At 33.4% G+C, this 25271-nt stretch overlaps 1 protein-coding gene across 2 annotated transcripts; it reads right to left on the bottom strand.

The window, feature by feature from the left end:
* Positions 1–2962: 2962 nt before the first annotated feature.
* Positions 2963–8488, bottom strand: LOC108487017 (protein NUCLEAR FUSION DEFECTIVE 4). Of its 2 annotated transcripts, XM_053019788.1 has the most exons (4): positions 8372–8488; positions 7768–8174; positions 3986–4887; positions 2963–3692 (listed from the first exon to the last, which is right to left on the bottom strand). In XM_053019788.1, exons 2-4 carry the CDS (start codon positions 8095–8097, stop codon positions 3227–3229), a joined length of 1698 nt encoding a protein of 565 aa, XP_052875748.1. In that variant the 5' UTR covers positions 8098–8174; positions 8372–8488; the 3' UTR covers positions 2963–3226. The 2 variants fall into 2 exon arrangements, with proteins under 2 accessions (XP_052875748.1, XP_017646706.1); XM_017791217.2 differs by having other exon boundaries at positions 7768–8436.
* Between the last annotated feature and the right edge of the window lie 16783 nt (positions 8489–25271).

Below are 25271 nucleotides of genomic sequence, written 5' to 3'. Positions count from 1 at the left end.
TTGTCATGGATGATGTTAATATTGGCTATAACAATTGGGAATATTTATTTGTTGTTAGTACACAGTCAAATGGTTATGGTTGATTTTTAATGTGCCTGCCATTATGCTAGCATATCCCATATTGTTGTTTAATTTGTACCTATGTTTTTTGTTGTTATGTTTTGAAATGTACAGTTCCAACTTAAAAATAAGATCTAAAGGGTTTTCTTTGGAATTATAAATATTCATATATTGTATATAGGTAATTTTTGTATGATAAAATCAGATTTTTTTTCTTCATTTAGAATTTTTATTAGTGTTAAAATAATATTTTCGACTAGTGTCACAGATAGCGATTAAAGTTTGTGGTAATGATTGCGTAAAAAGTGTATCATGAAGTTCAATTGAATAAATGAGGCTCATTCGAATTATATGAATTGACTTAATTTGTAGAATATGTGGAGAAGTCTGTCTACTTGAAGCCTTGGTAGTTCAGTGAAGCACTTTTGAATTAATAGAACTAGAACTACCTTGGTAAATATGAAAAATAATATTAAAAAATTTGTAATTTAATAAGATATGATTTTGTAATATTAAGGATTGATGGTCAATCCTTTTAGAATCTCAATTGTAGATAGGTTCTAATATTGACCGTTAACGTAAATTAATCTATACCATTGATTTTGGGAGCTCAATTATAAATAGAGACTTTCCCTTCTTTGTATTCTTTAGAGTAATAAAATACTTTGAGAACATTTACTCAAACACTTGACATGCTTTTTCTTATGTCGTTTTATGTTCTTTCGTTGCTCATTTGTTTTGAATTAGATTAATTTAGACAAACTTAAAATAAAAAAATCGCCTAACACCGCACGAATTGCGTGACTAAAATGACACTGGAATGAAGATGGTTGTAATCATGTTTTTTTAAAGCTTATTGCTTATGAATGGATATTTTTATTAAAGAAAACGTCAAACATGTACATTTTTGTTTTATATTTGTTTAAGGGAAGTATTTGGCTATTCACGACCCTTTAATTAATTTATTATCTCGAAGTGTTCATTATTAGGTTGTTGAAAAAGTTTATTTTTAAAATATTATTTAATTTTAATTTTAATAGTAAATGTCTCTTTGTTAAGATATTATTATGGGATATTATATATCTTTTCATATATTTAGAAATATATTATATATATTTCCTATTCCTGTGTGATTACTGTAGTATACTTTTGAGGTCAATGAATATTGAAATTAATTACTCTATTATTATCATGGTATCAAGAGCCTAGGTTCCCATTTTATTTATTTTTTTCTCCAAGTCGTTTGCTTCTTATTTTTTGTTTTGCTCGGTGGCGCGACGGTGTTAGCCTCCGGGCTGGCTATCAATTTTTTTCATCGTTCTTAATGATAGGTGACGATTCTACTTCACCATCATTACTGCCACCGCCTAAAATTGAACCTAACTCTCCGTTTTTCTTATTACTCCTATTCGATTAAAGCTCGACACTTCGATGATTGGGCTTATGCTATTCGTGTTGCACTATTTTTGTGGCTTTTGAATGCATTAGATGATGAATTGGTTAGTATGAATTATTCAAGGACTACTGAAGAAGTGGCAGTTGCAGAAAGAGTAAAGGATGCAATGTGTGCTTCAAATTACCCTTTGATTTGGTCATCTGTTTTTGTTGTTTTCTTGCCCCATTTGAGTAAAGGGGCTGAGGTGAAAAATATGTTTTCTTTGCTTTCGGCTTAGGCTGAGTATAGGTATATGGCTTCCTTTACTTGTGAGCTCAAGTGGCTGAAGGCCTTGCTATTGGGCTTAGGTGTTCATTATCCTAAAGCTATTTTTTTTTTTGTGATCGTCAATCTACGTTACATATTACAATTGAAGTGGATTGTTACTTTGTTAAGGAGGCAATTTAGGATGGGTTGATTGTACCTTTTTATGTTCCGATCGTTGTTCAGTTGGTTGACATTTTTACAAAGGTGGATATTATCTTTTAGGGATATCTAAATATATTGTCTATCTTTTAGACATATATTATATTATATATCTTTCCATATATTTAAGAATATATTTAGGAATATATTATATATCATTCCTATTCTTACATGACTATTGCAGTATAAATATTATATATACTCTTAAGCTCTATGAAAAAGATTGAAAAAAATTACCCTATTCTTGTCACTCTCAAATACTAACATATTTTTTAGACGGATAGAGATTGAACATATATTGGATAGACTTAGAATTAGACCTAAGCCATTAATGGCTTTGCAAGAGGAAAGTGGGCTGTAATAGCGTTGAAGCTTGTGCTTCACATTGTTCTTCAATGCTTAAATAATGATGAATTTAAGAGAAAATAAAATTGGAGATTCAGGAATAGTAAGAGCTGAAAAATGGAGAAGATGAGAATAGAGGAATACCTAACTTTTATACCTTGAAGGCGAATGTCCTTCATTTCATAGGTGTGCGTTGATGGCTAGCATGCCGTCAGTTTTCTTGCCAATGTCTACAAGCCTCACAGATGATGTAATTCTTGCATTTGTTGTAAATTGGTATAAGAAACTTGTTGCTCAAATTAGTATTGTAATTGTAGTTTTAGTATTAAGCTACAACTCTTTGTTTATGAATGATTAGGATTAATCATTTGCTTTGCTTTGGGATTTGCATTATCTCATAGTCCAAAAAAGTGGGCTCTTGTCCTTCTTACTCGAAATATAACTATTCAGTTTATTTACATAATATTTCATTAAAAGAAATCGAATATTAGCATTTACAACAATTTCTCTAGGATGCCCTTTATAATCTCAAAAAGTAAAAAAATTGGGTCACAAATCCTGTCTTAATCTTTGCTAGAAAAGAAAAAGGCATAGCAATCAGCCATGAAAATTTCCTTCACAACCATCTTCATAGAAGCACAGAAACAAATTTTATAACTAAACTATGAGTGGGAATGCAATAATAATAAGTTAAACTGTAATAAATGCAAGTATATCTCTTTAATTAATATATAAAAATTTTTAATCATAGTTAAGATGATACATTACATCCCTCTGAATACAACCGCCAAATATATGAGCACTAAGCTCAATGACCTACTTTACTTGATATAGGCTCAAAAGTGCAGCAAAATTTGCAGCTAATGTGAGGGACTGCTTAGAGACCAAAATTCGTGGAGCAAACCGATATAAAACAGGCATATCACCACTTTCATTCTGGCAAGTGAGTACTTTGGATTTTCAGTGATCCGAAGCCCGAGGAAGACGAAATGAACCAGAAGCATATAGCATCTGATAAACTGGCCGTATTCTAATTGTTAAAATCAAGCTCAAGAAGCTGCCTAGACCACAGATGCCGGCTAAAACAAAGAAAGTGAGTCTGAAGCATTCAGGTCCCAAGCAGGTGGAACTTCCTTGCTTAGCAGCTTCAGCATCATAAACATAACCAGCAAGCAGACCTGAGAAAAGAAGTGCACCTACAGGATTTCCTAGCAGCATAAAGCTGTAAATGATACCAAAATGTTCCAAGCCGAAAAGTTCAGATGCTGTAGGAACCATGAGATTATATTGAAATCCGTAGCAGATACCAAGCAAAGCAGTTGAAACATAGAGGGTACCACTGAAAGCTAATGCATACAGAACAAATGCTATGACCATAACTATTAGCGTGCAGGCCATCCACAATGTTCGAGGAATGGTTCTCGTCCTGCAAGAACACAAATCACTTAGAATAATGCCTCATAAACAAGGGAAACTTTTAATATAAACTACTAAGTCTAAAGTCCGTGACTGGAACAAAGTTTGGATAGAAGTACTAGGAACATTCCCAAATCTTCAACTCAACCACCAAAGCTGTTCCTTTCAAGCAAAATGTGTATGGACAAGGAATCATGACAACAAAAAATAAGAGAATTTAGTAGTTCTCGCTCTGGTGTTGAATGATTACAGAAAAGGGAAACAAGATATTTAGTGAATCAAAATTTTATAATGAGAAATAACCTGACAAAGTGTTCTGAAAGAGCACCCGAGCCAAGACGACCAACGAAATTGCAGAAGCTAAAAAGAGAGAGCAATATTGTTGTATTCTCTACTCCAAATGCAAGTCCGATTTGAGCCAAGTTATTGAGAACGGTAATACCAGAACCAACTCCAAGAAAATATACAATCCAAAGAAGCCAAAAATCAGCCTTGATAAAAGCTTCACGAAACTTGAAGTCCTCCCCCCTCCTGGGTCTTCTTTTCTTCTTCACTGCCCCCTCTCCCTCAGCAAGAAGAGTTTCTACATCCGAGGCGTATTCACTTTCAAAGAAACTTCCAAGATTTGAGGTTGATGAAGATGGAGACAACAAAGGAACAGATTGACTAGGAGCACCTTCTCCCTCAGCCAAATGCTCTGTTGAACCTGCCAAGGGTGTAATTGTCTCTGCATTGGCTCGAAAAAGTGACATCTTGATCGGAATTCCAAGAGGAGAAAGCAAGAAGAGAAATACAATAGCAAGTAGTACATGTGAAACAGCATCACTTAGAGAAACCTTGTCATATATAATTGTTACTGTGAGAAGATAGATAGCAAGCAAGACACTAGCAGCTTGGGTAAAAACAAAGTGGACATGAACTGAAGAGTCTTCTCCAGAAGGAGGAGTGCAAGGGCGAACAAAGTACATCATGGCCAAACATATAACTGGAATTCCAAGAGTAAGGAACAGCAGCAGTTTTGAAGCGGATTGTTCAAGCAGCAAGCTGTATAATACAGTATATACAGCGGCACTGATCCCAGAATAACCTTTGAGGATGCCAGCAACAGTACCCCTACTGAGGGGGAAATTTCTCATGTTAGTTACTAGCACTGCCGTGCTAAACCATGCATTACTATTAGAGGCAACCACAAGTGCGATCCATAACTGCCATGGCATGGAACATGGGTCAAGTAAGTACATTAAACATAAAAAGAGAATGAGAATGAGAGAAATTAATAACTGTAAGCCATACTTTTCAAAACCATCTGGTGGGAGACGCTAACAAAAACAAAACTGTAATGGTACTTTGATATTTTCTTAGGGGTATCCATCAACAGCCACACATCTCTTCACATTCCAAACGAGACTGGGAATAAATAAAGAACATAAAATCCCATTTGAGAAAATGACCTATGAGATGCTTACCAGCAGCAACAGAGCTACTATTTTAACTTTCTGCTACATCAAAGTATGAAGAGCAAGAATAAATAGGTAGTGAAATAATTTACTAATTACAGGTTTGGAAATGCTCCAGTGAAGACCTAGGAATATCAGTAAATTGCTTGTAGGAAACACAAAATGAAACTGATCAACAGTTAATACCAACATAACCAGACAAGAGAAGTGCCAGATTGGCATGAGTTTAATATCAAAACTTAAACAAGGTTAATTTCCTTCATCACTTATCTTCTTCTAAATCAACCCGTACTACTTATTGTTTGGATGGTACGAGTGATCCAAAATGCTCTCGGTAATCTCCAAGGAGAACAGTTTGAAGTAGGGGTGACTATTCGATCGAGTCGAGTCGGATCGAGTCAAAAAATTTCGAGTTAGTCGAGTTTACAAATCCTATTTTGGCAAACGAACTCAATTTGAATTTTTTTTGAATCGGATCGAATTGAGTCAAAAAATTTCGAGTCAAGTCAAGTCGAGTTAACGAATCCTACTATTTTTACTCAATGTTGCACTTACATCAACCGATTATTTAATTAGTAAACGAAGTATAAAATTATTTAACAACATATATAATATAATGGTTTTGTCTTTTAACTTAATTAGTAAACTTTATCAAAACAATGTAGTTTTAACTTTTAACTTAATGGTTTTGACTTTTAACTTTAGAAAAGGTAAACATTTATCAAAATGACGTAGTTTTACCTTTTCTTATTTGGATTTTCGGATAACTCGAATTGTGTAATTCATATCCGAGTTAAACCAAAAAACTTATTTTTTTATTCGAGTTGATCTAAATAACTTGATTAACTCAAATAACTGGAACTATTTAATTCAAAATTTAAAAATTTTATCGAGTTTTTCGAATCGAATCGGATTTTACTCACCCCTAGTTTGAAGTAGAAAATCTGGAAAGATTTTCCACTGAAGAAAGCAGGAAACCCGGAAAATGGAGGTAAGGGAAAGAAAACACTTTTGTACAAGAAATGCATACCTTAAGAAATGAAAAATAGAAACCAAAATCAGAGGATTGTAATACCAATTTATGTGACTTAAAACAATATGATCATCATATCATTAGCACTCATTAACACTTAGGTGTGCAAGGTAGAAAATAAAATTTGAGTGTGCTTGATAGGAAAAAAAGAAAGAAAGGAAGAGAAAATAAGAGAAATGATCCTAGTGCGTAAAAACAAATCATTTCAATTTGAAATGATGAGAGAAAATGAGATAGAGATATACATTTTTCAAAGGTTTTTTTTTTTTTTTTTTCCTTCTCATTTTTCAACTCTATCAGCTGTAGATGAAAAAAATTACTAAAAAATATTTTTTTCTTTCTATTTCTAGTCTTTCAATTTTCCATCTTTCCAATTTTCTTTTCATTATACCAAACAAAGCCTAAGATTAGAACTACACAAGTTGCTTGATTCTGATTGCTAATAATCTTCTCAAGACTCATAAAACTATAAGCTCGTAATCATAATTCTGCTCTCCAAGATTTACTCAAGCCTGTAAGTACCTTTGTCCCTCCACTCCCACCCAAAACATACAAAAAGTTTTTGAATGATTTCTCCTTTGTTAGTGGATGAACAAAAAAAAAAAAACACTTTTTGAGGCCATGAGATAAGCAGAATACCAACCAATCTAAATGTTTAAAAGAAAACAATTAAGAACTTGGTGATATTTCAGGAGGCTTTCAGAAGAGAATTTATCTACCATTAATAAAGTACTCATTCCTCACCAACAACCAATATTGTAAACCATGAGGAAAAGAAAAGCATTGACACTTAAAAATGCATAATACAGAATCAGAAACCATAAATCCAATACGGTAAACTGGTAAGAATCTCTAGGCTGCTTTTTCAGGCAGGTAATAGGAGGGCCTACTTATAGATAAGCTTCAGGCTTAAAGCATCAAGACACAAAGATATAATTGATCTGCATATAGCAAGACAGACTGGGATATAATTTTGCTTGAAGTCATTATTACATAACTTGATGAGCTTGGTATCACGAAAAATAGCACCAAATCATATTACTACTCAAAGTATTCAAGTGCAGGTCATAAAACACTTTTTCTCCCAACTTTATTAAGCAATTCTTCTGGTGGAGGACAGTGGACAGATTCATGGTCTTTCGTGAGCTATTAAGATTAGATCTATTTGTTGTCATTCATGGGGCATCACAGTGTTTGAACAAGCTCCAAAGGAAACATATAAAGCAGATGATTTTCCTATATCATAGCAATCCCATCTCACTTTAGCTGGTTCTATCACACCATATAAAAACTAAACTAAGATTTCCAATAATAGTAATAATAATAAAATAATGGAATCATCATGATTAAACAGTCCTCATGAAAACCTTATGGAGAAACAACCAAAAAGCAATTTGTAAAACCAATCCAATTAAGAAGAATTCACATAATTAGACAATAATTGCAAATAGATAGACAACTGATAATAGAACAAATTTCAGTATAACTAATAATAAATAATAAAATAAAAACCAATGACTAATGTCATATAAAACTAAATTTAAAACTTAAACCCATAGAATTGAAACCATGAAACATGTGATGTGAAGACTTACCACCCAGTAAGGCAGAGGATGAATAGTTTGGCTAACATCAAGCCAGATAACACCATATCCCAAGAAACAGGCAAAGACCCCAACAAGCAGCACAGTCCAAGGAGGGAAACGATTACAGGCAATACCAGGGAGGAGTCCAACACTCTCTCCAATATCATTTGCTACTCCCAAGAACGTGAGCTGTTGCTGACTCAACCCCGACACCGATTTCAGAGCAGAAGAATAGAGTGTGAAGTTGGTGGCGTTCCCAGCTGATATCTGAACCCATAAAGCAGCTGCCAACCCAACCCATGGCGGTCTGCTCCCCGCTTTCAGCTTCAATTTTGCCATTTGCTAATCGCTATCGTTGAAGAGCTACTTTTTCTTGGTTGAACTTGTTTGCTGATTTAGTAAGTGGCGACGATCGCCTATATAAAAGATTAAAGAAACAGAGCTGTTTATAGAATTTATTACTACCACCAACTATTTCCTTTTAAAACAAAAATAATTACTAGACTAGTAGTTTTTTTCAAAGGTTTTCAGAGATTTTCAATATAAATTTACACATGGATTGAAAAGGCCTTCGATTAAAATAACTCAATCATTCCCTTTGTCTTGTTCTTACTTTCTTTTCTTATCAACCGACACGTTCAGACGTTATTGTAGCTTGAGATAAAGGAGACAATAAGATAATTAAAGGCATTTGTGATTAGGCAAGGTGGGTTATTATTCCTCTAAATCCAAATTTCTCTGTGAAGTTTACAAGGGTTTAATTTATATTTGAAATTTAATATATTTTAGAGAATTTAATTTTGTATTTTTGGATTTTAAAATGTTAATTCAATTATTAATATTATTAAATTTTTTATTAAATTGAGGTTCATTAAAACGTTAACTTTTTGTTATATGATTATCAAGTAATTTTTTTTTAATTTTATAATATCGTACTAATGAATTTAATAGAAGAATTTTAACTATGTTAATAATTTGACATCAATTTTAACATTTAAAAGTTAAGGGACTAAATTCTTAAAAATAAAAGTAAAAGAACTAAATTTCAAATGTAAAAAAGTATAGGAACTTGAAACATATTTAACCCAAAAATTATACTGACGAAAATAAGTTTGAAAAAAATGTTAAGACTGAACTCGAATTTTAGACATATTTTTAATTATTTAATTTAAATTTATTTGTACATAATTTAAATTATATAAAAATTAAATATATAGTACTATGTATAATGTCAACATTAAATAAAAATGTTTTAAATTGAAAGTTGCATGCGAACAACATAATTATTTGATTGAAAAATATGTTGAAAATATTTCTGAATTAAAAATATGATTGGGATCTTTGAAATTTTACATTACACACACAAAAAAAAAAAAAAAAAAAGAAGTTATGGACTAAAACTCTGTTGGGTTTAAGTATTGGGTTATAGTTGATTGGGCTGAATCGTAGGTATGGGAGAGTTAAGTAAAACGGTGCGTAGAGCAAGGATTAATGAAACGCATTGTTTGGTCATAATTTTAGTCTGTTATTTTAACTACTTTTGAAAGTTGCAATTTTATTTCTTTTCATCCCTATAAAATCGGTGTAATAGCAGTGTCAGTTATGGAATGAAAACTATTATTCACACTAATTTCTCTCTCAATTTCTCGCTTCTCCAAGTTCTACTTCCTTCCTATTTTTCGATTACGATCATAACAAGGTATCAAAGCTCCAACGTTCCTATGGCTGGGGATGGTGTTACCACACGAGGGCAGAAGGATGTGTTTGTGTTGTAGCAGGATTTAATGAAGGTTCAGGGTGAGTTGTATCAACTGGATGCTAAGTGGGGGACTAAGCTGGAAGCTAGATGACAAGGATTCTAGAAGGATATGCGACAGGAAATGCGCTCTCTGTTTGAGTAGTTTTTGGGGAACTTTTCCTCCCCGAGTGCGATGGCTGCTGCTAAAGGGAATGGAGTCTTGGGAGGGCCACCTCCTGGATTTACTCCCAAAGACCCTTTGGAAATGCCTCAACCTTGTGCCGATACCCTTGTACCTTGATCTGGTTTCCTTCAAGAGTGTCCTTATAGGTTGGAATGCCCTAGATTTGATGGTTTCGATTTCAGAGGTTGGTGGTCGGAGCTTCAACAATATTTTGCAACTGAGGGTGTGCCAAAATGTGACAAGGTATGGACTGTTATGCTGTATCGAAGGGTCGAACACTGGACTGGTATCACTTCTATGCACAGAGGCCTGGAGATCCGCACCTGCTAGATTGGACATGCTACGCAAACAGCTTGAAGGAGCGTTTTGGATCTAGTATATCTTCAAGGATTCAATGGTTGAGCTGGTCACCTTGAAGCAGCAAGGTTCTGTCGAGCATTACCATGACCCGTTTGTAAGTATCCTAACACAGCTGTAGTTGCCTGAATCATATGCCCTCAGTATATTTGTTAGCAATTTGAAGTTGGAGATAAGCCGATATCGACAGCTTTTTAAATAAATATGTTGGAAAATCGTGTTTGAAAAACGCAACATAAAATAAGTTTAAGAAAAAAATCAGAGTTTTAATTTTTTTTTCCAAAGCTAGAACTTGGTTGTGATAAATAAAGTTATAAATACTTAATTAAAATTGTACATTTTTTAATCGTCTAAAAGAACGTTACGATCGAGTAGTCTTCTCCGTTATCCTCAAGCTCATTCGAATAAATTTTTTTTTCACAAAATTACTAGTGGGGTAATTTTACAATTTCTCTAAACTTCTATGTCAAGTTGTAAATAAAAAAATATCTCTAAAAATCTTCTGAAATAATTTTTTCGTAGAAAGAGTTTAAAGAGTTCAACAATGATTAAACTTAATCACTTTAATATTAAATTAATAAAATACTATCAAGATAAATTTTAAATTTAATTTAATATTAAAACAATTAAAATAATATAATTTTGGAATAATTAATTTGAAATCAAATTATCTGGTAAACTCCTAGTAGGAGTGTAATTCTTCCATTACTCAACCACTGAAGAACCACCGCCAGCCACCAAAATGTTGTGGTCGCCACCTCCGACACGTCGTGTCCGGTGGTGTCATCGCAAGTGCGACACCCTTACGGCACCTTGAGTAGGTTCGGCTGTTGCTGGTTTAGTTCGGGCCTAGTGACGACCCAAATGGTCTAGTCCTGCCACCGGTTGGACTATCGGTTCGACCAATTTTTGGGTCTCGGTCTCGATTTTGAGTTCTCGGGCCCAATTTTCGATTCCAGGTCTAATTTTTAAGTTCAATTACCCATTGGGTCAATTGTCTGACTTGAAAATTAATTTTTAAAAATATCATATTAATTTTAATTAATTTGATTAATTTATTTTTACTTGATCAAAACTAATTTTCTCAAAAACCATTTAGATTTTCCAAATTAATTTTTCAACAAAATTTTTTAATCAAATTCGCTAGTTAAACAATTCTCACGACTGCCTAATTTAATTTCACATCGAATAAATTGACTCAATTAAATTATTTTTAAAGTCGTAGAATTTTTTTCTAATTCAAATGCAATCCGATCGAGCTTTTGTTAAGCTAGTGGAGGGACAAATCAGATATATATAATTAGGCCCGAGTAATTACAATTATGTCTAGAAGTATCGTTTCGATAATTTAAAATTTACTTAATCATGGAGTCAGTCCACAAGAAGTAACATGATTGAAAATTTCTTATTGTATACTCTCTACAAAAGCAATTCATCCAATTGCTTTATCCAATGACCTCGTAATGTGTGTTACTCTCATATGGTATCCTTAATTCATTTGAGTTAAATTCGTTCACTCAATACAATCCTATTTTATCTTATTGTCATCATTGTCTCTTTTTAATGAATAATATGATCACTGCCAACAAATAGCTATAATAAATCGCTCGTTCGAGAACAAGCAACCCATGGCCACGTTCCGTATTTATCAATCCACACTATGTCAATGAAAGGGTATTGTTAACTCTTTAACCAAACAATGAGTTCCATTGTTTCTAGTTAAGTACTCATGCCATACATAAGTCATGTACCCAACATATCGGTTATCGGCTCGATCATCTTTAGAGCATAAGCCTCCATTTATATCAAAGCACATGAGTTATATACACATGATTAGTAACTAACTCAGGATTTAGGTAAATCACACAATGAACGCCACAAGTGAATTAATTCACAAATGAATTCTAAATTAATTCATCTTGGGTTCAGTCTAATGTATCATTCTTCCTGATGAATACATCTATGTCTTTACCCGTGAAGTCAACTGCTCCGATAGCCAAAACTAGACTAGTTATCTCTCCAATTGGAATTGTAGACAACATAATAATTCTTCTAATTATTTGAATCAAATGCTCATTTTGATTCTTTTATGGGATTACAGACTCGTTTAGATTATTTACTGAAGTAAGTTGTCTTTCTCGCAATGTAAACGTTCTTATAATGCCACTTATCATTAGTTTGAACTTAGACAGTCAATAAGCTAAAATTTGCTTGTCACAATTTCTCTATGCACGCAAAACATGAAAGATAGAACACACAAGAGAAATAAAAGTAAAATGTGAAATTAACTTTATTTATTTATTCATCGTTCAAATACATAGAAAATAATTACATGTTTACAACAATATGAACACATTTCCTAACACAAGATCCTTGGTAGAAGTTTTCTGTATTGCTATATAGGTGGAAGGAATTTTAGGAACTACTCTTAAAAAGGGATTTCTAGTTGACACTAGTTCATTGCCTATATTCAACTCACCACCACCCTCTTATGTTGCTACCAGACCCCCTAGTTATTCTCACTTTAGATCATTTGATCAGTCAACTCAGTCATCATCTACAGGGTTAATGGTTTCAAAGGGATCCACCAAAAGCTTAAGTCCAGCCTTGATGGCCTAAAGTATGGGTGAGCAAAACTCGATTCAATTCGAAAAAGTCGAAAAAAATTTGAGTTTTGAGTTCAAGTCGAGTTGAATTTCACAATTCGAATAACAGATTGGTGTAACTACCTTTTTGGTCCCTGTCAACTTTGAAAATAAGCAATTTGGTCTCTCTCAACAAAAATTACAAAAAAAAAATTAAATAATTTTTAAAATTCAAATTATGTATAAAAATTTCAAATTTTATATTTTAAAAATTATAAAATTTTTAAAAATATTAAAAATATATAAAAAGTTAAATTTTAAAATTTTCAAAAATAATAATTTTGGGGACCTAATTAATGATTTAAGTTTATCATACTTAAGTATCTTATTATTATTATTTTGCTTTGAATTTTTTTTAAATATATATGGTTTCAAATTTATGTGCTCTAACATGGAATTAGTCATAATGTAAAAATATCTTTATTTGACATGTTTACTTTTTTAATTTAACTCAAACAATTTCACTTGATTCGACTTGACTCAAATTTCATTTCATTCGACTTGACTTGAAAAAATTTCAAATTGAGTTAGGATAATAAAATAGGGCTCATGAACTTGATTAACTCAAAATGTTTTCACTCGATTCAACTCGATTCGATCTAATGCTCACCCTAGCTAAAAGGAAACAAAAGGGGCTTTATTTTAGGTGTAATGCCAAGGATCACACTAGTCACAAGTGTGTCAAGAGTTAGTTGTATTATATGTTGTTAGAGTCACCAGGTGAGGAGGAGTTTCAAGAGTGTTCAAAGCAATTGAAAGACCCTACTGGTGAAGGGGATCAAACAAAAATGTTTGTTTTGTCTCTTTGTGCAATCAAAGGATTTCAAGAGCCTTATACAATGATATTTGAGGCAAAATTGGGATTAGTCAAAGCTATTTTTTTTGTGGACACTAGGAGCACACACAATTTCTTAGATATCAGACTAGTTACCAAGTTGGCGCTACCAGGAGGAGAGCAACATCAATTAAATGTCACTATGGCTGATGGAAGGTAGTTACTTTTGAAGGGATGTGGTGCAGTACTTGGCATTTAATGGCTCTGTTTAGAAATTGTGTGACCCAAATTCTTGTTAAAATAAATACAAGTGACAAGATAGTGGATCTATGAGGGTAAAGGTTGTAGTCCATCGTAGATCCCTAATAAGCAAAATATTGGATCGGGGTCGTAATTAGGGGTGGCCCCCGCGGTACGATACATACTACACAAGTGGAATCTGTATAGAAGTTTACTTCCTCTATTTGATGTTGATTAGAATAAAGTGTTTTAACCTAACCGAATTACTTCTATTTGACTTTGATTAGAATAAGGTTTTAAACATATAAATAGATGTAATTGTCTCCCCTCTTGTATCATTTGAATTTGACATAGTGAATTTTCTTTTCATCTTTGCCAATGGTTTTTTTCCCGAAAGGTTTTCCTCGTAAAAATTCTGTGTGTTCTATTTTTCTTTTCTTTTCTTTGCAATACATTTCCATTATCAATGTTCTATTTTTTACAGGCTCATTTCTCTAGGATCCATAACTTGGAATTTTTGTTCCATGGTGATGCATTTCTCTAGTAATGGTATTCCCTACACAATTCAAGGCATTTTACTATGAAACATAGAGTTAACGAGTCAGAGACAGGTTACAAAGTGGCTTTCAATTATCACTGCTAAAATAGATCATTATGTTCTGCTGATGACTAGTGTTGACCAAATAGTCCTATCTATCTCTTTTCCTAGGAACCTACTAGAGGAGTTTCAGTTACTAATAGATGAGTTTATGGACATTTTTATGGTTCCTGCTAGTTTCCACATAAGAGACTCCAAGACTATAAAATTCCTTTCAAGGATGATGGAACAATGGTTAAAGTCAGGCCCTACAGATACCCAGTGATGTAAAAGGCTGAGCTACATAGATTGATTAAGGAAATGTTCCAGGACAGATGCAATCCTTTTCTTCTCCAGTAGTGATGGTCAAGAAAAAAGATGGCACGTAGAGGCTTTGTGTGGATTGTAACACCTTATACCCGACCTGGTCGCTAAGTCTAGATACGGGATGCCACATCAGTGTCTCGTCTCACGTACATCGAATAGGAAGCTAGATTTAAGCAAACCTGTTGCCTTTTGATAACCCATATCAGTTTTATGTCGTCCAAATAGTTAATTAACATTGTTACATGCAAATCATTCGTTAATCGGTCATACATACAGCCAGAATAATGCATAAGGGTTAATTAGCAAAATTTCATAAAAAAGTCCGTAGGTATACATATTAACATTAAGGTATCAATATTTTCTTTAAGTGTCATCGATACCACTTAAGAAAACGATACCAAAAGAGCATACTGTTTCTCAGTAAAAATCCTATTTGTAAAAAATTATTGGTACTAGCTAAAAATTATTGATACTTTAGTCCCGAGTATCGATACTCGAGATAAGGTATCGATATCAAATCTCTATTCTGTTTTCCTGTACATTTTAAAACACAGAGGTCTCGATTTTAAATTTTGAATATCGATACATCTGCCCCTAGACATCAAAACACGATATACATATGCAATGAGCTCATCCCAAATCAAATTCTAAGTATCATGCATCACTTACTTCGATAATTAATCATCCTACGGCTAAATTTATCAGTTCGAACCGTCTAAATGGGTCCAAGCAAGATACATCAAGCCATCATTAAAGTTTATGAACATAAGCAAACATATAAACTCACAAATTTCCAAAAACGAAATAACAAAGTCGGTAAATAATCCAAACATATCATGGAACTAAACAAGTCTACCACATTTCCTTATTTCCTAATACGAATATAAATAATAGAGCACCTACGAAAAATAACCAGCCTTCCTTGGATCACTCTCTCGGAAACCACACCGCCCACACCATGACGTCACTAATTTACGTAGGTTGAAATGAGTGGGTGAGCTTCAACAAGATCAGTGAATGCAAGAATTTCCACAAAGCAAACATGTTATTATGCAACCCAACCTATCATTTACTCACAAGTACCTCATTCTTAAGTCTAGCATCATATAGTATTAACTCATGCATCATCTAATAGGTCATTCTCATAATGCATACATACTCAATCAAGTATAGAACATGTTCCACACAATTACATAAATATGATAAGATGGCACTTGGATTATGAAACATAAAGTGAGCTTTACTATCACACATCGGATACACGGATCTCCATTACACCACATAGACCCATAGAGTCAAACATGTCCCAAAAGTGAAGCATATAGCTAACACTCTTCTTATTTCCCCTCACATGTCCCGTTGAATAGAGCTTAGCTCTCATTCTCTTATCCCTCCAAACATGTCTCAGGGCTTCAACGCTCAAAACCACTATACATATAAGTGAGTACTCACAATCCTACGGCATGCCAACTATATCCAATGGTTCCAAGATCACAAGGCCAAAATATCCGAAAACAACACATATTACTTATTGATTATCCATGCACTATTACTGCATATTAGCATCTTTTGTAAAACACTAGCATAGTCATACAACATATAATACACATTCATTTCATGTATGTGATTGCACTTTACACAATAGTTACTATATCAACATACCACTTTTTATGCACAATACACAACCACAAAATCACAAGATAATTATGGATTCAAAGAAACTTACACTGGAAACTTAGAGTAGGGATTTAGGCTATGTCTAAATTCCTAGTTGGCACATGACTCGTGTTTACGAGTAGTAATTCCATACACTCACCGCTTTATGCTTTTGTCAAAAAGTCGAAAGTTCAACTAACACTTCCCTAGCTCATAGCAAGCTCTAACGAATCTGAAGCATTACACATAGAAATCATACAATAACCATATTCAAATAACAACCAAAAATTCACTCAAACCAACTAACACACAAGCTTTAAGCTAAGTTCCCATGTAATTTAAACTATTAGCACAACAAACTTTAAATTCTAATATCTTAGTCTATATTCAATATTTTTGCCTAAAATTTGTTCCATTCATCTAGTTAATCATTTACACCTAATTTGCAACCTTCAAACTAGACAAATCTACTCAATTCATGGTATCAACATTTTTCAACATATTTTAGGTAATTTTCACAAAACTCATTAAAACATAAGAAATCCATAAAGAAACTTCAAGATAAGTTTAAAAACCTTTTAATCATCTAAAACAATTTGAAAAACACTTTGAAACCAAATTTTGACTCAATCCCGAAATCCACCATTAATGGCTCGATTTTCGGCTTTTGCTTAAAACACGTGATTTGAGGGTTAATAATTCAGTTTTAAAGGCTATATATCAGAAGAAACTCATAGGAATTCAAAATTTTACCTTTGACAAAAGAGTTGATAAATTTTGACACAACTTCGAAACACCCACGTTTGGAGAAGATGATGGAATCTATGGAGTTTTTGATATTTTTCTTGAAGAGTTATGATGGTAAATAACTTAGGAGTGGTAGGTAATCAATGTATGTGATTTGGGAATAAAAAACCAATGGAATAGTGAGGAAAAGAACAAGGGGCGACACAAAGAAAAGGAGAGGAAGGTTTAAGGTGAAAACTGTAGGTAGGGGTGGCTTTTAAGTTTAATTTTAAAAACTGGTTTTGTAACAGCCTGTTTTTAGTCAAATCAAAACAGTGATTTTGGGACCACACATCTGAGGTTGAATTAATTATTTTATTATTATTTTAATTTCTACGGCATGATAATATGATTGTGTGAAAATTTTGTTAAGAAATTTTATCGTTTAAATGTTCAATTTAATAAAAAAAACTAAATCGCGTAAAGTGTAAAACTTGAGTTCTATTAGCTAAAGGTGTCTAATAGCTATGGAACCTTAAATTGAAGGTCCTTATATGGTAATTAGACCATTTTTAATTTTATTGGACAAAGATGGACATCTTTTTAGTGAATTGTAATGTTTTAATTAAAAGTTATATTGGTAAATTAATAAATAAAGACTAAATAAATGAAATAAAATCAAGTATCATCTTTTTAGTCATCATCTTCAACCGAAAATTAGAAGGGAAAGAAACCATTTTTGTTCATCTAGGGTTCGGTCACTTTGAAGCTTGATTGGCAAGTGATTTTTGTCTCGATTTTAATGATTTCTATGTTTTTGAGATCGTTGCAGCTTAATCTAGCTAGCCCAGGGACTAATTTGCAAAATTTATAAAGGTTTAGGGTTTTCCATTGATGAATATAGGTGTGTTTTGATGTTTGATGATACAAAATGTATGCTTGTTGTTAGATAAACAACATTTGTAAAGTGATTTTTTGGTAAAATTGTCAATTAGGGATTAATTGAGAAATGTAAAAATTGTGGTATAAATGTGAAATAAATGAAAAATATGGGCTATATAGTAATAAGAGAAATTCAGCTAGCATGGGTAGGGACTTAATTGCATGAATTTGTGTTTTTATGAGTTAAGGACTAAATTGTAAAGATATTGAAATATTAGGGGCAAAAGTGTAAAGTTGCCATAATATGAATTTTGGGCTATGTTGAATAGAAATATAATTGATCAATAAAAATGAAGTTCGGATTTAGATCGGGGGAAATACAAAGTTTTAGATTAGTTAATCCATTTCGTTGTTTCTGCGATTAAGGTAAGTTCGTATGTTAATAAGCATTATTATAATTGTGTTTTAAATGCTTTGTGAATGAATTAATTGTGAATACAATCTTACAGATATGTTCGACGAAGATTTGGTAATGTGAAATCTCGGTTGAACCTTAGGAATAGATTAGGATATGAATGACATGTCATTAGGGGTTTTTTAATTTGGGTGCTGGTCTATACGTCCTACTGGTGGCTGAGTTATCTGGCATGTGTTATGGATTCTTGTCAACTTGTGTGAATAGTACCGTGTAGCTACGTTATAGCCGTCAGCTTGTGTGAGCAGACCTGTTGATAGCTCGAGAGTGAGCATTATATGAGATATGAGATTGAGATAGCTTCGGCCATGTATTGGTACTTAGGGTGCGAGATTCCTGAGTATCCGATAGTATTCCAAATGGTTCAATGGGTATATCAAAGATATGAAACAGTGAGAAATAGATACCTATCAATACAGATATGTACGGAAACTATATGAGTATTGAACCTATGAATGTTGTGAATTCATGATTATTTATGTGATTGAATATATGTTAACCTTATTATTTAATGATTTAGTTGTATATTATGATCATACTACTTGATTGGTGAATGAATGGTAAGATTTACTTATTAACTATATGAGCTTACTAAGCTTTATAGCTTACTCTGTTTAATTTTTTGTGTTTTATAGTGATATCGAGGCTTGCTCGGATTTGGGAACCGTCGTAGACCTCATCACACTGTCAAGCTATCACTTTGGTACTTTAAAATTTATGTATTTGGTTATATGGCATGTATAGGAGTTATGGTCATTTTGGTATATAGTTTGGTAATGGACTTAGCCATTTGAGTTAGCTTGTAAACGATAAATGTTTATTATGTGTATAGCCATGTGACTTGGCTTATTTTGGTTGATTTGGTTGTGTATGTATATATATATATATGTGTGTGTGTGTGTGTGTGCAAATGGCCTTTGTTATGCATTTGGTAATTGTTATGTAAATGCTTGTGGTAAATGGTTGTTTGTTGATTGGTAATTGAGTATCAAATAGTTGATAATTGAGAATTGGTATGCTTGTGATTTTAGGCAAAGTGATGCATAAATGAAAGTTACCATTTAGGTGATTTGAGAATGTGAAATTGGCATGAATTGAATGGCTTATTGTGATACTTGTGTGTCTTGTGGTTGATGGTATGGTATTAGCATGAATTAGGCTTGGTTGAGATTTGTTTGAATGCCTATTTATGTCATGTTATGTGCCAATTAGTTTGTGTAGGTGATTGAAAATTTTGGGTGAGAAAGATGGCTTGGTAAATAGCCTATTTTTGTCCACACGGGCAGAGACACGGGTGTGTGTCTCAGCCGTGTGTGACACACGGACAAGTGACATGGCTGTATGTCCCATGGTGTTTAATTAGAAATCAAGTGAATATGTTCTACAAGGCCCAACATACGAGCGTGTAACTTGGCTGTGTGGCATAAGTCAGTATACCCTACAGGTTTGGCAAGACCTGGTACACGGACGTGTGAGGCTATTTCGAAGGGCACACAGGCTAGTCACACGAGAGTGTGGTTGGCCGTGTGACCCAAGTCAGGGAGTTACATGGGGTCGGACATGAGCTGGGACACAACCATGTGATCCCATTTCGAATGTCCACGCAGCCTGTGACACGGGCATGTCTTTGGCCGTGTGAGACACATGGGCGTGTGTCCCTTGTATTTTGTAAAATTTTCTAAGATTTTTAAAAATTTCTTGAGGTACCGGTTTAGTCCCGAACCACTCCTAAAAATATTTTGGGCCTCGTAAGCTCTTATTAGGGACGTTATGAATGATTGTGAATGTTTTATATTTGGAATGGAAAAATGTATGAGAAATGTATGTTTATTTGTGAAATAAATTTGGTAATGCTCCGTAACCCTATTCCGGCAATGAATACGGGTGATGGGTGTTACAGGTTTAATTACCACATAAATACTCATTATTTTGACTTTGTCACAAATCATTCCTTTCTCTAAAATTAAGGGTTTCTAGAACACTTTTTCAAAATTTGGTTTAACAGCTAATGTGCCAAATTCAAAAACATTATCGAGTACTAGCCTTACAAAATTTTGATCTCGTCTAAGCCAAAAATCCTAAAATACCTTTAAAATCTTAAACCCTATTTTAGGGTGTTACATGGATTATAGGCAACTCAATTAGGTGATAATGAAAGATAGATTCCCTATTCCAGTAATTGAAGAACTGTTAAATAAGCTTGGACAGGCTAGAGCATTCTCTAAGTTGGACTTAAGGTCTAGATATCATCAAATTAGGATGTTTGATCCTTATGTTCCAAAAACAACTGTCAAAACACATGAGGGCCACTATGAGTTTTTGGTAATTCCTTTTAGCCTCACCAATACCCTTTCTACCTTCCAAGGCCTGATAAACTCTATTTTTAAACCATTGTTGAGAAGGACAATCTTGGTATTCTTTGATGATATCCTAGTTTACTCCATTACCTGGTTGGATCACTTGATACATCTCAGAGAGGTTTTCTTAATTTTAAGGCAACATCAATTTTTTACTAAGTAAAATAAATGTTGTTTTGGCACTGACAGAGTGGAATATTTGGGGTACATTATTTCCCAAGGAACTGTTTCTATGTATCAGTCTACAGTGGATTGTGTGATGAATTGGTCACTACCTATATCTCTTAAAGAATTGAGAGGGTTTCTAGACCTCACAGGATATACTACAGAAGACTCATCAATCATTATGGTATCCTACCTAGGCCTTTGACCAACCTCCTCAAGAAGGATGCTTGGTAGTGGACTGAATAGGCTATTGCTACTTTTGAGTAACTGAAGGAAGCTCTATGCGCAGCACAAATCTTGGTCCTTCCCAACTTCCAATTAGAGTTTTGTGTGGGTATTGATGCTTCTAGATTTGAAGTGGGGGCAGTCCTTCAACAACAAGGGAGACCAGTGGCTTATTTCAGTAGAGGGTTAAGCATTAGGCATCAAGTCTTATACATTTATGAACAGGAACTGATGGCTGCATTGTTAGCTGTAAAAAATGACATTCTTATCTTGTAGGAGGCATTTCAATATCAAAACTGACCATCAAAGTCTCATATTTCTGACTAATCAAGTGGTCATTACTCTCTTCCAACAAAAGTAGGTTGCAAATATGATAGGGTATGATTATGAAGTGGTTAGTAGGAAGGCCTCCAGAAATTTTGAAACAGATGCATTGTCCAAGAATCGGTCCTTAAAAAATGGGCAATTCTTATAATTCACTGGCAGTATCATCGGTTTTCATCTCCTTTCAAAGATCCAAGCTTCTTATCAAGATGATTCCAAAACTCAAAAATTGTGCTTAAAGGTTCAGCAACAAGGCACCAAGCATCCAAAGTACAATTGGGATGGCAGGTTCCTTAGAAGGAAGGGAAAAATTATGGTACGTGATATGACTATTCTCAAATATGAATTGTTTCAGATTTTCCATGCAAGTGCCTTGGGAAGGCACTCAAAGGTCTAGGCTACCAAAAGAAGAATGGGCAACTTATTGTATTAGAAGGGACTATCCAATGATATTTATAAATGAATAAGGGAATGCTCCATTTGCAAAAAATACAAGTAAAAAAATATGGCTTCTTTAGGACTGTTGTAGCCTTTTCCAATACAAAAGAGGGCTTAATCATCAATTTCTATGGACTTCATAGAGGGCCTTCGAAGTTCATTTGGTAATAGTGTCATTTTGGTGGTGGTGGACCGACTAACTAAGTATGGTCACTTTATTGCCTTGTCTCATCCCTTTACTATTGTAACTATAGCTCAATTGTTCATGGAAAATGTGTACAAGCTACATGGTATGTTAGACTCGATTGTCTCAGATATGGAGAAGGTATTTATCAGTACCTTCTATCAAGATCTGTTTCAAAAGGTTGGTACTAGGCTTCATCTTTCCATTACCTACGATCTAGAGACAGATGGAAAAACTTAGGTTTTAAACAAGTGTCTTGAGGGTTACCTAAGATGTATTCTGGTGAAAGGCCACAAGATTAGGTGAAGTGGCTTCCATTTGTTGAATGGTGGTATAATTCTACATTCCATACTACTATTCACAAAACACTTTATGAGGTATTATATAGAGAAACACCTCCTTCTCACATGCCATATTTGGTTGGGGCATCTTTGGTGGCCACTGTTGATAGAAGTTTGCAACATTGAGAGGCTGTAAGGAAGTTGGTCAAGTTTTATCTAAAGAAAGCACAAGATAGAATGAGACAACAAGCAAACAGACACAGGATAGACAAACAATTTGAGGTAGAGGACCTAGTGTATTTGAAGCTCCAACCTTACAGGAAATACTCTGTAAGGAGATTGATGAATCAAAAGCTAGCTCTTAGGTTTTTTGGATCTTTTAAGGTGGAAAAAAGATAGGGAAAGTAGCTTACAAACTGCAACTACCTCAAGGCTCTCGAGTCAATCCCACTTTCCATGTTTCTTAACTTAAGAAACATGTGAGATCTTTTATTGTGTAAGCTGACTTACCAGTGATTGATGATAATGGATCTTGGGCCAAGGAGCCTGTTAGAATCTTAGACAGGAGAATGGTAAAGCTTGGGAATGCAGCAGTCACTGAAGTATTGGTTGAATAGGCGAATTCCTTTCTAGAAGATACCACCTGGGAACTTTTCCAGCAGATCAAATATTTTTTTACTCATATAGATTCTTAAGGAAAAAGGTCCTCATCGAAGGTAGAATATTGTTATGGACTAAAACTCATGTTGGGTCTAAGTATTGGGTTATAGTTGATTGGGCTGAGTCGTAGGTATGGGAGAGTTAAGTAGAATGTTACATAGAGCAGGGTTTAATGAAACTCATCATTTGGTCATAATTTTAGTCTATTAATTTAACTACTTTTGAAAGTTTTAATTCCTTTATTTCTTTTCATCCTTATAAAATCGGTGTAATAGTAGTGTCAGTTATAGAATGAAAACAGTTATTTACACTAATTTCTTTCTCAATTTCTTCTTTCTTCTTCTTCTTCTTCTCCAAGCTCTACTTCCTTTCTATTTTTCGATTCCAATTATAAAAAAAAAAGTATAGTCATTAAAGCAACCTAATTGTTTGATATAGTGTTGTGAGATGCAGTAAGGGTTTCCTAAAAAAATTACTGAAAAGAAAACATTTTGAAATTTGGTTCACCTCTGTGATTGGATTTTTACCTTCTTAACAAAAATGTTAGAGTATAACATGATATTTATATAGCTGAGGTGGATTCATTTAATTATTTTAAGCATGATATGTTTGTGTTATAATTTTTAGGGTAAATTACATTCAATGTCACTAAATTATTAATAGGTTTACGTTTTGGTCACTTAACTTCAAAATGTTACAAAATGATTATTGAATTATTCGAAAGTTTTTATCTAAGTCATCGAACTATTAAAATCTCCGATGTATGGCTTTCTTTGTTTGTACCAGCTACACCAATCAAAAGCTCTCATTCCCCTTCTTTATTTTTTTATGAAACGGATTTGAACATCATGAATATGTGAACCAAACTTCAAACAACTTTCTTCTTCGATCTCCGAAACTAACCGTCAGATCAACTTGGTTCTAAGATATGTTCTTCTACTAGTTGATGGGTACTAATCCATCATACCAGTCGTTGAATCATAACTTGAAGCTCACTAATTGGACTTTTTTTAAAAAAAATCTCAAAAACCTAGAGACTTAAATAAATTTTTTTAAAATAATTCAATGACTTGAATGAAAATTTTTGAATAATTAAATGACCATGTTGTAACTTTTGAAGTTGAATAACTAAAATATAAAACTTACTAATAATTTAGTGTTCTTGAGTGTAATCTATTCTATTGGTACATCTAATATAAGGTTTTGAAAGCATGAGAAGAAAAACAAAAGGTTTATTGATAAGTGACCCTATTTATACAAGTAGAAAACTCAATAATATAAGGTTAGTTATTCAAAAACAACAAAAGATAAAATATTTAAATTCAAAATTGAATTCAAAATTTAAAAAGAGATAAAAACTAATTAAGACTTGGTTAAAGCTCATATCACTAATACACTCCCCTCAAGTTTGGGGTTGTGGAACAACACCTAACTTAGAAGGTTGACAAACAAAGGCAAGTTTGGGTAAGGCTTTTGTAAATGTATCAGCAAGTTAATCGGTAGCATGAATGTGATTGACTGGGAAATTTTTCCGATCAACGTGATCTTGGACAAAGTGAAAATCAATTTCGAGGTATTTTATCTTGCTTCGCATAATAGGATGTTGACAATGATATATGGGCCCAATATTATTAGAAAAAATTTGAAAAGTATGAGAAAGGTACCTGAAATTCTTGCAAAAGATGCAACACCCGAAGTATTTTAATAGCAACGATAATAATAGCTCTATATTTAGCCTCAACGAAGGACCTAGCTATAGTTGGTTGTTTTTTGGACAACCAACTAATAGGAGTACACCCAAAAAAGAGAATATAGCTTTAGGGAAAAGCTAGAGTTTTAAAATTTTTCCAAAAATAAAAACTTAGATGTGTTATCTAAAGTTTTAAACACCTAATCAAAATCATAAATTTATTATTTGTCTAGGCTGAATGCTTTGATCGAGTGGTTTTTTTCGCTATCCTAGAGCACACGTCTACAAAGTGTAGGCTTATTTCGAATCAAATTTCACAAAATCACCAGTGAGGCAATTTCATAATTTTTTTAGGCTTCTGGGGTCAAGTTGTAAACAACAAGAACATCTCTAGAAATTTTTTGAAATAATTTCTTAAGAGAATTTTCTCTCTACAACTTTTCTTGAATCAAATGTATGAGAATGATGACCCATGCTCACTCTCCATAGGGAGAATTTAGAGAGAGCTCAACTAGGATTAGAATTAATCACATTAATATCAAATAAATAAAATATTATCTAGATAAATATTAAATTTAATTTAATATCATATATTAATATTAAATTA

This window comes from Gossypium arboreum, chromosome 10 (genome assembly GCF_025698485.1).
Source record: "Gossypium arboreum isolate Shixiya-1 chromosome 10, ASM2569848v2, whole genome shotgun sequence".
Lineage (NCBI taxonomy): Eukaryota > Viridiplantae > Streptophyta > Magnoliopsida > Malvales > Malvaceae > Gossypium > Gossypium arboreum.
Note: the sequence above shows the minus strand (reverse complement) of the source record. Positions and strands in the feature narration are given on the sequence as shown.